Below are 14,046 nucleotides of genomic sequence, written 5' to 3' on the forward strand. Positions count from 1 at the left end.
CAATTCCATTTCTGGGTATCTATCCAAAAAAAAAGGAAAACAATAATTTGAAAAGACATGTGCACTCCTATGTCCATTGCAGCATTATTTATAATAGCCAAGATAAAAAAGCAACCTAGGTGTCCATTGATAGGTGAATGGATAAAGAAGATGTGGTACATATACACAATGAAATATTCCTCAGCCATAAAAAGAATGAAATCTTGCCATTTGTGACAGCATGGATGGACCTAGAGGGTATTATGCTAAGTGAAATAAGTCAGACAGAGAAGGACAAATAATATATGATTTCACTTATGTGTGGAATCTAAAACAAAACAAAACAAAACAAAATGAACAAAGAAATAAAACAAAAACGGACTCACAGAGAATATACTGATGGTTGCCAGATGAGAGGAGGGAGAGGGGTTGGTTAAAAAGGTGATGGGGATTAAGAGATATAAACTTCCAGTTATAAAATCAATGTCACGGGGATGCAATGTACGGCATAGGGAAATATAGTCAGTAGTACCAGAATAACTGTAAGGTGATGGATGATTACCAGATTTATCAGGGTGATCATTTTGTAAGTTATATGAATGTTGAATAACTATGTTGTATACCTGACACTTGTATGTCAACTATACTTTAATAAGAAAAATAATTTTAAAAACTATGGTACAATTATACCAGAGCATATTACTCAGTAATAAAAAGAAATGAACTATTCATATGTACAACAACCTGGATAAATCTCTAGAGAATTTTGCTGAGTAAAAAATAGCCAATCTCAGAACGTTACATAATGTATAATTTATATACTATGCTTGAAATGACACAATTACAGAAATGAAGAAGAGTTTAGCGGATGCTAGGAGTTAAGGAAGGGGAAGTGGATGTGGCTATAAAAGCAATATGAGGGATTTTTGTGGTGATGGAAATGCACTGTATCTTGACTGTATTAATGTAAATATCCTGGTTATAAACTATATACTATATACTATAGTTTTGCAAGACGTTACTGTTGGGGGAAAATGGGTAAAGCACACACAACATCTCTATTATTTTTACAACTATGTGTGTCTCTGCAATTATCTCAAAATAAAAAGTTCAATTAAAAAAAAAAAAACAAAAACAAGATTCAGCTCCTCAGTTGCACCAGCCACATTTCAAGTGCTCAAAGGGCGAGTGGCTACTGCATCCGAGCGGAGACACAGGCCATTTCTACAATTACTGAGAATCCTATTGGGCAGTGCTGCTATAGAATCTCCACTGCCCTACTCAGGCAAATAAAATTTAACTGCACTTTCACAATCAATAAAGCTAACATATTGCTCCCCTGGACTATCCAAACCTTTCAAGTTTGTTCTTTTGTAAGTAATAAGACATGCCGAGCTGGATGCTCTTCAGGTCTATTCCAGTATTTTGTTGTTGTTGTTTTACTTTACATATATTCAGAAACAGTATTAATTCTGTTGGTACCTTGTCAGTACCTAGAGCAGTATGTATGACTTAGAGCAGTTTAATGCAGGGGATGGATGGCTTTAGCCCTGGGAGCAGGAGGCTCATCAATCTACCATGCGTCTCAGCATCGTTACAGGACGTTAATGAGGTTGGGCTCAATTTAAAAACCGTCCAAGGCATTATGGATTGGTAACATTTAGTTCCACAGGAACTGGGAATTTCTGAGATATAATCCTAGCTCTTTTGCTAATGAGTGTTGTGATATGGGGACTATCATTTAACTTCTGAGTTTCAGTTTCCTGTCCTTAAAATGGGGCTATTATTGACCTACCTAACCCAAGCGTCCAGAGGATTAATGAGTTAATGTTTTCAGAGGGCTCTGAGCTCCGTGCATTAAAGCGTGCTGCGCATCGTTATTTCTGCTCATTCCCATGTAGCAGTTGGGAAACATTAGACTATTATGTTTGCTCCTTCTAAAATGCTTTTTCTTTCTCAGCATTTTAACATTACCTATGTTACTCAAACCTTAAATCTAAAAGTAAAACTAGCCCACAGCAAGACACATTGACGGAGTAGGGGCATTTTGGTAGTTTTTCCTTTCTTTAATACGAACATGACACTAGCTTTTCCAACAGGATGAAGGCAGTAATTGCACTGTAAATTCTCACTGCATGAGGCTGGTGGTCTATCTTAGCAGAAGCAAAAAGAAAGTTATACCACAGTACAATTACACTGTCAACGCTTACATGCAATGATATTCCCATATCTGTTCTTCATTCTGTTCTCATCTTTCTTGGCAGAGTCCCATGGTGCAGACTGCCCTTCAAAGAAGCTCTGGAAGAAAGAGAAGAGTGACACTGAGAATTACAATTTGGTGCAGTAAACAAAGGATCTTAACGATGGAGGATGTTCTCAAAAAAATGTACAATGAGGGTCAAGAGGAAAAAGAATGTTCACAGGAATGCGATAATAGATTATTAAAGTACTTTCTATCTTAAACATTTCATTTAGCTTTTTGTTTTCCTTTAGTTAATATGTTACAAACATGAATGGAGACTGAAGAGTGATACCACAATTTATCCATACAATCCATTAAAAATAGTTACGTGTTCATCCCTCTCCTGCTTTAATATTTAATACAGAAAAATGGAACATTTCTCTCAATTTCTAAATTATATTACCCTTTTAAAATATTCTCCTAAGAGATATAAAAATATCATTTTTCTTCTCAATTGCTAACTGAAAGAAGGTTAAAACTCTGAAAGTAGGTGAGCTAAGACTTCATGACTTCAAGGCTAAAATCCTGTAATAAATTCTGCTAGAGTTTTCTTTTCATTTTTAATGGTGCTTAGATGTCCATTTATTTAAGGATTTGGCATTATTATACCCAGGGTCTTTAATCTTCCTGTTATTAGTCACATATATATTTTTTTCTATTCAAGTTATAATGAAAATGTCCTCTGCTATCAGTTGACAAGTGGAAGAAAAATCCGGAACTTTTATTTCACTTTTGTCCACATTACACTTTACCTTCACGTGGCCAACTATATAAGGAGGAAATGATAAGGATGGTAACAAGAAGCATTTAGTAAAACTGATTTCTTGTCTTTGCCACAAGACCTCTTGGTACCAACTGGGAAAGAAGAGAAGAGAAGGAAGAAGACATAAAGATGGAGCAGATGAATAAATACCATCATGAAATGCTTTAGGGCCAGGAACTCACATCCTCAAATATGATCCAGATGCTTTACAAATTCTCTCTTAAGAAATGAAGCTCTTTTTCACTCTCTTAATTTCTATTCTACCTGTGGTGTTTGGCCATTTCCATCAATTACTAAAATTTAGTGATTAGTCTGTGGTTCAACAGTACTTATTTATTATTCTTTTAAATGGTTCAGTTATACCTTATTAAACTGCTCCTTAGTACTGCTGCGGTAGGGAGGACACACCTGCTCGCAGATCACACGGGGAGCCCTGTGCCCCTGCATGTCACACAGACCTGACCATGCAGTGGATGATGCTCAACACATTCTACTATTTCTGCCACCTGACTGTGGACTCCTTGAGGATAAAGACTACGTGGTTGTCATTTCTGTTTGACAGAGCCTATGCCTCATGGTAGGATCTGATCATTAGTTATTGAATGAATGAACATCTTTGGTGTTTCATGACAGTGTGTGGCTTTGATCTCAAAATAAAACTTTATTTCTGAGGCCTGAGTGTGTGAGGGGTTCCAATGCTTGGAAAACATGCACATATGCAGTTTGCAGATTTCATCCTGCCACAGTTGGTAAAGTCCACAAAGACCGGCTGTATATTGATACTGTCGTTACTGTATTATAGCTCAGTGCTCACCAGAGACTGCCTGGAAAAGAGCCCTGTCCCCACGTTGTCCCCCTCGCACCAGCACTTCCGCACAACAAAACGGCAGGAGGACACGCCGTCTTATAACATGAAAGCGCAAAAAGATACCGCCACAACCATCAGTGAGAAGTTTAAATTGTCTGTCTTGATTTAAAGTACCTTAGTCATGATCATTGTTGACATCTCATTAACATAGTAGTTTTAACATTATACTTATCATTTTGAAAAAAACACGGGGGCAGACCAAAGCCTGATGTACTATATACCTATAACTATAATTATAGATCCACACCATACATTGCTAGTTGAAGGGTAAAATACTGTATCATGCAGAACAAATACAAGTAAAAATATTTTCAAGTTCTTAATAAATTAGGTAAATAGAAATACTAGCAGTAAAAGCACTAGTCAATTCCGTCTAGAACAAGACCACTATATCATCAGGGGATTTATTCAGACATGTAACTTCTTTTCTGCTATAAAATATGCACTTAAAAATAGCTTTAGGGATTTTAAAGTCAGACTCTTTTTCTGAATAGTGCTTTTCTTACTCTATGAATGACAATCATTTTACAGTGAGTAATAACTATTATTTGACTTCCCTTATAACAATTTAATTCTACTTTGAGTTTGTCATGATGTAATTACCAATTTCATTTCCCTCTGTCTTTTCCACCCATCTAAAAGGTTTCAGATTTTTTTTTGTTTTTAAGGAAGATAAAGAAGGTAAATGACACTGAGGGAAATCTTGACATCTTCCAGTAGATCTATAGCCACTAGTTAACACTATAACTCTGTGTGTGTGTGTGTGTGTGTGTGTGTGTGTGTGTGTGTGTGTGTGTGTGTGTGTGTGTGTGTGTGTGTCTGGGGGTAGATAGGAGAGGGGTCCATAATTGATTAGAGGAAGAGGCACTTGTTCAAATTGTAAAAGAAAATGCTCCTAGGTCACCTGAGACAAAGCCACACAAGTCCCTTCCCACTTCTGACAAATAGATGCTGTTCTGTAGAGGACGATGCTCACAGCGCAGCTGTGTTTCTTTAGCATGTGTGGCAATCATAAGACTTCTAATAGTTCTTGCTTTTAAAAAGTTATTCTAACTTGATTGTTTTTATTTAATTGATGACCAAGAAACAGACACACAACGACAATGAAATGATAACCAATCTCCTTACATTTGGCTATTACATGTAGCTCCCAGCATGTTTTCAAGGGTGGGGCCATTTCCCAGCACTAATTATGGTGAGCAGCAATAAGTGCTTGCAGAATGAATAAATCTATCAACTCAGCTAATCCTCATGAGTAGCCTTGCTTTTTACAGTGAGGGACGTGAGATCACAACCAGCTCATAACAGGCCAACCTGGATCAGACCTCAGTGTTTTCTGACTCTTAATCCACTGCTCTTTCTGTACCACCCCTATCCTGATAAGGGCTCTGACAGAGAAACCAATGTTAAATCTTCCTAAACATATATGACCAATAATTGTTTTCCATGCCTTGATCATATCTCCTTGTTTCTAAATGAAGGTTTACAACAAGCAAATATAAGAGGTGTCAAATAAACTTTGATTAACTGTTGATTACTTTTACGAAATAGGACATTTTCTTATCTCATAGGATAATGTGATCATCGCAGGGAAGCACAGTGGGAGAGACATAGCAGAAGTGGGAGTTCTTGCCATGAGTCTCCCCAGCTTCCTATCCAGGAGTTACATGAGTCACTTTAAGTGGCAAAATGTATTTTTTTCTTAAACAAAAGCAAAATAAACACAAAAAGCTCCAATAAAAAGATCAGATGACTATTAACTGTCCATAGTCTCCTGATTCCCTACAGATATGGTGACTAGCTCTTTCCTTTTCTAGAAGAGTTCTGCTTCCAATTATATAGCCAACCTCCCATGAATAGATTTGCATTATCAAGACCAATGTCTTTATCCTTGACTTGGAAAATAAGCAATATGCCTATGGGGAGCCTAGAAAAAGGAAAGAACTTCTGGATCAGCTAACTTGGATTTTGTTTCCTTTTGATATGAAGATTAAAAAAATTACTTTCTAAGATGGACCCAGTTTTAAGAGTTATGGCTTTCTGTTAACATACTTTGAAAATATCTGAGAAAATATTTACCTTAGACTTTAGACTCCCTCTTATGTCTGAAGTAGGACAAAATTCAATTGTTTATATTTCTAGTTAGAAAATAAAACTTTATCTGTAGCTCTAGAACCATTGGGCACTCAGAGAAGCTGTGCCATGATATACGGGTCTTTTGTACTGTGAGCCCCTGGTTGCTTTCCTGGTTTGGGAATTCTAAGCAAGAAAAATAATCAGGGCAGGAACACAGGTTATTAGTGCTATAGAATACTGCTTCCTGTCTGGTTCACAGTGAGGCCTGGCACAGACATGCAACTCCAGAGGGAGCAGAGGTACTTCCTCCATTTCTCATTCTCCGGAGAGACTGAGACTTCTCTGACTATCCTGCGACTCACCTCTTTTATTAATTAATTTATTTTTGGCAGACCATGAGATGAACAGATGGTCACTAATAAGCCCACCAGCAAAATATATCTGAGGAAAATTAGGTAATTTTGCTAAGCAATCATTTCTACTATGTCCTATTTCACATCCATTTTGGCTTTTAAATATCATTTAATAAATTAAGCAACAACATACATTTTATACAATTTCTCCTGTGCATTTTTTCTTTAGGCAAGAACTAAAGAACTTCAGAATTCTTTTTATCTTCAAGGTCAAAAGTTATATGTGTTCCTTTAAAACTATATACAATGAATTACTGAATGCTTTCAGAAGAATTCTACTCTGAACCAATATTCCTGGGAAAAAAGTAATTGCCACATAATTTAGTATTTAGAGAAGAGCTGTTCTTATCACATTTGTTGGAAGCAGTGCCAACCAGGTTTTGAATCCTCCTAGTGCTGAGAAAGAGGACTCTGTTCCTGGAAGGGATTAGAGGATTCCTGCGCCTGTGCCAACGACTGGCTGCTGGCCACTTGGGGGGTACTCTGCTTCCCTGCTCTGTACATTTCCCTGTGCCCGAAACAAACTTTTATTTTCTAGTTTAAGTAAAAACTCCTCCTTAATTGCTCAAGTTTTTGCTTGACAAAAGTATAAGAAGGTTCACTAAAATAAAATTGAACCACCACATAGGCATGACTTTGAAAAACAGGCCCGCTGAGAGAGAGCAGAGGCGATGACTGAGAGAAGCATGGCTAAAACTGGAAAGGAAAGAACTCCTGTGGCCACTGATGACTTCCCATCCTCAGAGCGGCCACGTAAGGACAGGCCTGGGAGACAGACCACGACGGCCCATGTGCCCAATACACTTTTTATAAGAGGGGTTTTAAATATAATATGCACATTTTGGTAATATTTAGTGTTTAGGGCAAATTTTTAATATGCAGATACAATTTAACACAGCAACTATGGACTTTTTATTATGAAAAAACACTTTATGTATTTTGGGGATTTGAGTTAATGGTCTCATTGTACCTTCTCCTAAAATTTTCATAAATATACTTATGGTTTGACTCTACTTAAAATGTAATTAAAGTGTTTCCTCTGACTACCTTAGCTCATATATACAGAGAAAAGGCAGCAAACATGGGAGCAACTCTGAAAGAGTAATAAGTCTCTGAAACAATAAAAATGAAACAAGGCAAGCTCCAGTGAATACCAATGACTTCTCCACTTCAGGATGCTGTGTTCTCCATGGGCACAGAGCAGAGGAAATCGAACATCCCGCATGCAGCCATTTTTTTCTGAATAGGAAATATATTTTTGTGATTCAATAACCTCTTCCCCCGCCCCTCATACTGCTGCCATTTTCCACAGGATATAATTATACATCTCAGTTGCCCACCTCAAGAGAACATTACTCCAAAATGATGCAGTCTGTTAAAAATGCCACAGCTCCTAGATATTAAAAAAGGAGAAAAACAACTCTATTCAACAGAAAAGCTGCCAGGAAGAAAAGGATGCAGGTCAAAGCTGTACATAATGTGCTGTGTGTCTTCAGGCAGTGCAGGGTCAAGTTTTTTCAGAAGCCTCTGAAATGGAATTTTCCCTCCCTTTCTCATATGAATAAAACTGTGCACATAAAATGACTAAAATCTTTACCCTGAAAGAAGGAAGATGAACTCACTGGGGCATGCAAAGTCTCTGAACTGTCTTTGTTTTCTGCTCATACTTCTCTTTTGGTTCTTCCAAGTGCTGCATTTTATTAGGTTCATATAAACTATTTATTGCTACCGTACTAAAGCAACTGAAGACACCTAAAATGGTCTGATGGGCCACAGAGTGGAGCGCCGGTGGGAAGGTGGCCCTGGAAGCTCAGGCCCAGTGGCAGCAGTGGTTACCAGTCACTGTCGTTATCCAGTGTTCTGGACAGAGGCAGCCAAAGGGAGCGTGTGACACTTTAGGGCAAAAGAAGTAAAGACTGGGTGAAAACAAGCCACTAAGACATATGAACTGTTTTGTTTCTAAAGAAATTGAAATCTAAATGTGAGTATTCTGATATTTTTAATAAGTTGCTAATCCATCTCTACTTCAAATGGCCACATTTTATTGCCATTTAATACAATTCCAAATTTTGCAGGATCCGGGTGGGTGACTATTTTAGCAATAGTCATCACATTGTCTTCCTTTACCTAACATCTCTTCCTGTTTTGATAATGGAATTAAGGTTTGCAGCCTAAAATATGATATGTTTTCATGCTCAGAAACATCCCTGCTGATGTTTGGCTGAGCTTTAGAACATGTTTTTTATTCTGTGACTACTACTCTGAATGAGTAACTTTTTACAGCAATATCATATACTTCTTATATCATATACTTATGGGGTTTTGGAAGCTCTATCAGGTAAGTCTTTTTATTCCTATTGCATAAATAATGAAATTTAGGATCAAAGGCATGAAGTGGCTTGCCTGAGATTATACAGCCAGTAAGCAGAAGAGCTAGGACCTGGAATTGAGGCTGTTCAGCTCTGAACTCAGTGCTCCTTGCACTTGGCCACAAAACCGGTTGAAAACACGTGGCTTTGTGTCTACTGCATTGCATTGTGCACACAGCATTCTGAAATCACCCTTGTCGTGGGTTATATGCCACCAAGCATTTCTGGTTTCCACATTTTATAGAAGAAGCCTGATCAATTACATACATTCCTGTTACCATATGCACAGTGATTTTCCCGGAGATGTGATACTATGTGCACCCTGGAGGGACCCTCAATCTACCTGCTTTTCTTTAAATTTGCTCAATTTCAAAACTCCCTGTCTTTCCACCTGCAGAATCACTATAGTAGTAAGCTCCCGATAATGATGTGACATATCCCTCAAGTGTATCGAAGCAGAAAACATCTATCAAGTGTCCAGAGAGAAAAAATACTCAGCTAAGTGATCGAGGAGGAAGTGGCAAAGGCGGTAACTGTGGAGCCTTGGCTGTTGCTGAACTTCCTTGGACCAGGTCGATATTTTGTGGAATTATTGAGTCTGATGCACAGTAAAGCAGCTTTAAAAAGGGGGCTATTTTGATATAATTGGGGTGAGTTTTGGTCGAGTAGAGAGTAGCTGTTCAGGAGTACTGAACCCTTTTCTGGCCTGCATTCCTTTTCCCTTTGTTCCCTAGGAGAGAACTTAGTGACAAAGATGCTCCAGTTCCCAGCAGTGCCCAGCCTCCTCTTGTCTAGGATGCCAGCTCTGGGTTGGATGCCTCTGTCTTCCTACACATGATGACGTTCTCACTCACTGATGGTGCAGAGGCAGCTGAGAATTTTGGGGAGTCCCTGGTTCCCTGGCATTTCAAGGGCCCATCATGAGAATAATATTCCTCAGTTTGAAACTCAAAGGCTGCCTTTTCAGTTTCATTCTTCTAGATGGTCCTGATAGGGTCTCTGCTGCTTATTATGCAATGAGACTGGGTGGAGGTGATGAACTGCAAGGGATTTATGACAATGCTTGTATTCATTATATAAAATTTCGTACAAATTTACTTTTTGGGGTTGGGCATTGCCTATCTTTTGATCATGGGGTACAAGCAATATTAACCAATTTTGCAAAGATGCCGGAACTTGGACCTGCCCTGTCCTCATTGCATTACCTTGGAAACTTCGAGAAGGCCAGTAACTGAATGGGGTGTCAAAATAGTGATGTCAACGAATGGATTGTCACAGATGGTACCAAAAAGAGGACTGCTCTGTTTAAAAGGCAGGTGGAAAATATCTGATTCAATTGCTTTGTAGTTTCTCTAAATCTCTCTAGGTTTGAGTCCTACCTCCAGAATTGCCACCCACATTTCAGAAAGATAGCAATTTTCATTTCCCCTCAGATGCAGATATTGCCAGGATTTGAGATGTTAATACCACTTGAGAACTGTTATTTCTTCCACCTCTGCACCTGCTTTGGAAGAGTGATTTGTCAGTTAGCCTGTGCTAAAAGCACCCGCATCTTCAGAGATGAGCAAGAGTCCGTCCTTGGAAAAAGGCTTCCTTAAAATGTCTAGAGAACAAACAGATGCTTTTACAGAAATGTAGCTGCCCTTTTCCTTCTGAGAGCAGCCAGAAGTGTTGGGTTCCTACGTATCATTATTGCAGTAGCTTCCTATCAGCTTGCTTCACTGCCTTTCGGTTTACATACTTCTCCCAGAGTAGGCTTTTAAAAACACACGGCAGTGCAGGGTCAAGTTTTTTCAGAAGCCTCTGAAATGGAATTTTCCCTCCCTTTCTCATATGAATAAAACTGTGCACATAAAATGACTAAAATCTTTACCCTGAAAGAAGGAAGATGAACTCACTGGGGCATGCAAAGTCTCTGAACTGTCTTTGTTTTCTGCTCATACTTCTCTTTTGGTTCTTCCAAGTGCTGCATTTTATTAGGTTCATATAAACTATTTATTGCTACCGTACTAAAGCAACTGAAGACACCTAAAATGGTCTGATGGGCCACAGAGTGGAGCGCCGGTGGGAAGGTGGCCCTGGAAGCTCAGGCCCAGTGGCAGCAGTGGTTACCAGTCACTGTCGTTATCCAGTGTTCTGGACAGAGGCAGCCAAAGGGAGCGTGTGACACTTTAGGGCAAAAGAAGTAAAGACTGGGTGAAAACAAGCCACTAAGACATATGAACTGTTTTGTTTCTAAAGAAATTGAAATCTAAATGTGAGTATTCTGATATTTTTAATAAGTTGCTAATCCATCTCTACTTCAAATGGCCACATTTTATTGCCATTTAATACAATTCCAAATTTTGCAGGATCCGGGTGGGTGACTATTTTAGCAATAGTCATCACATTGTCTTCCTTTACCTAACATCTCTTCCTGTTTTGATAATGGAATTAAGGTTTGCAGCCTAAAATATGATATGTTTTCATGCTCAGAAACATCCCTGCTGATGTTTGGCTGAGCTTTAGAACATGTTTTTTATTCTGTGACTACTACTCTGAATGAGTAACTTTTTACAGCAATATCATATACTTCTTATATCATATACTTATGGGGTTTTGGAAGCTCTATCAGGTAAGTCTTTTTATTCCTATTGCATAAATAATGAAATTTAGGATCAAAGGCATGAAGTGGCTTGCCTGAGATTATACAGCCAGTAAGCAGAAGAGCTAGGACCTGGAATTGAGGCTGTTCAGCTCTGAACTCAGTGCTCCTTGCACTTGGCCACAAAACCGGTTGAAAACACGTGGCTTTGTGTCTACTGCATTGCATTGTGCACACAGCATTCTGAAATCACCCTTGTCGTGGGTTATATGCCACCAAGCATTTCTGGTTTCCACATTTTATAGAAGAAGCCTGATCAATTACATACATTCCTGTTACCATATGCACAGTGATTTTCCCGGAGATGTGATACTATGTGCACCCTGGAGGGACCCTCAATCTACCTGCTTTTCTTTAAATTTGCTCAATTTCAAAACTCCCTGTCTTTCCACCTGCAGAATCACTATAGTAGTAAGCTCCCGATAATGATGTGACATATCCCTCAAGTGTATCGAAGCAGAAAACATCTATCAAGTGTCCAGAGAGAAAAAATACTCAGCTAAGTGATCGAGGAGGAAGTGGCAAAGGCGGTAACTGTGGAGCCTTGGCTGTTGCTGAACTTCCTTGGACCAGGTCGATATTTTGTGGAATTATTGAGTCTGATGCACAGTAAAGCAGCTTTAAAAAGGGGGCTATTTTGATATAATTGGGGTGAGTTTTGGTCGAGTAGAGAGTAGCTGTTCAGGAGTACTGAACCCTTTTCTGGCCTGCATTCCTTTTCCCTTTGTTCCCTAGGAGAGAACTTAGTGACAAAGATGCTCCAGTTCCCAGCAGTGCCCAGCCTCCTCTTGTCTAGGATGCCAGCTCTGGGTTGGATGCCTCTGTCTTCCTACACATGATGACGTTCTCACTCACTGATGGTGCAGAGGCAGCTGAGAATTTTGGGGAGTCCCTGGTTCCCTGGCATTTCAAGGGCCCATCATGAGAATAATATTCCTCAGTTTGAAACTCAAAGGCTGCCTTTTCAGTTTCATTCTTCTAGATGGTCCTGATAGGGTCTCTGCTGCTTATTATGCAATGAGACTGGGTGGAGGTGATGAACTGCAAGGGATTTATGACAATGCTTGTATTCATTATATAAAACTTCGTACAAATTTACTTTTTGGGGTTGGGCATTGCCTATCTTTTGATCATGGTGTACAAGCAATATTAACCAATTTTGCAAAGATGCCGGAACTTGGACCTGCCCTGTCCTCATTGCATTACCTTGGAAACTTCGAGAAGGCCACAGTAACTGAATGGGGTGTCAAAATAGTGATGTCAACGAATGGATTGTCACAGATGGTACCAAAAAGAGGACTGCTCTGTTTAAAAGGCAGGTGGAAAATATCTGATTCAATTGCTTTGTAGTTTCTCTAAATCTCTCTAGGTTTGAGTCCTACCTCCAGAATTGCCACCCACATTTCAGAAAGATAGCAATTTTCATTTCCCCTCAGATGCAGATATTGCCAGGATTTGAGATGTTAATACCACTTGAGAACTGTTATTTCCTCCACCTCTGCACCTGCTTTGGAAGAGTGATTTGTCAGTTAGCCTGTGCTAAAAGCACCCGCATCTTCAGAGATGAGCAAGAGTCCGTCCTTGGAAAAAGGCTTCCTTAAAATGTCTAGAGAACAAACAGATGCTTTTACAGAAATGTAGCTGCCCTTTTCCTTCTGAGAGCAGCCAGAAGTGTTGGGTTCCTACGTATCATTATTGCAGTAGCTTCCTATCAGCTTGTTTCACTGCCTTTCGGTTTACATACTTCTCCCAGAGTAGGCTTTTAAAAACACACCTAGGCACCTGCCACTTTCCTATTTGAAAACCTAGCAAGTCTCCCTACTGACAACATGACGGTGATAAGGACAGGGAGATTCAACTGGTGCAGCAATCACCAGTGCTCAATCAGCACTAGCAATTACTGTTCTTGTTCTTATATTAAAGCTTGAAACTTTGAAGACAATAAATACTACTGATTTTGCTGTCATATTTTGGTACTGGTTCCTTGACAATAATCCTTTTCAATCTTTTTCTCTGTGACTCTGTATTTTTTCTCCATTGAGCGGTCCCCAACCTTTTTGGTACCAGGGACCAGTACTCCTATGAGAATCTAATGCCTGATGATCTGAGGTGAAGCTGAGGCGGTGATGCTAGCGCCGGGGAGTGGCTGCAAATACAGATGAAGCTTCTGCTCGCTTGCCCGCTGCTCACCTTCTGCTGTGCGGTCTGGTTCCTAACAGGCCACGGACAGGTACTGGTCCACAGCCCAGGGCTTGGGGACTCCTGCTACACAGTATTTAGAAGTAGGGTTATAGTTGTTTTGTTCTTGCCCCTCTGTTAAAAAAATCAAGTCTCCTTTCCAAAGCAGTACTTGGAGAGCTTTGAGTTTTCAAATGTTCTCACCTCAGAAATCATAGCACATCAGCTCCATCAAATATGATTGAAAATCTAAGGATTTTTTTTAGACATGACAGACTTGAAAATGAATAAGTATAGCAGAAAAAGGAATTTTAATGAGCAATTGTGACTCTCTTTTTGACATCGATTAATTTATAATACCTATCAACATAATTCCCAAGCTCTTCTTGCAATACCTAAGTCATGGTGATTAAAGATAAAAATTTACAAGAAAGAATTATTTTAGAAATTTAGAAATCAAAGTTAGAAATACCCTTCCAAACAGTTTAGTGAAGAATAATTGCATCTCAATTTA

The 14,046-nt window shown here is 39.1% G+C and overlaps 1 protein-coding gene across 1 annotated transcript in view; it reads right to left on the reverse strand.

Moving 5' to 3' along the window:
• Positions 1-14,046, reverse strand: part of PTPRM (protein tyrosine phosphatase, receptor type M) — a 737,127-nt gene that overhangs the window by 102,091 nt on the left and 620,990 nt on the right. The window contains exon 18 of the mRNA XM_011366167.2: positions 2,190-2,277. Coding sequence (XP_011364469.1) covers positions 2,190-2,277 — 88 coding nt within the window. The remainder of the gene's footprint in view (positions 1-2,189; positions 2,278-14,046) is intronic.

This window comes from Pteropus vampyrus, unplaced genomic scaffold, assembly GCF_000151845.1.
Source record: "Pteropus vampyrus isolate Shadow unplaced genomic scaffold, Pvam_2.0 Scaffold122, whole genome shotgun sequence".
Classification (NCBI taxonomy): domain Eukaryota; kingdom Metazoa; phylum Chordata; class Mammalia; order Chiroptera; family Pteropodidae; genus Pteropus; species Pteropus vampyrus.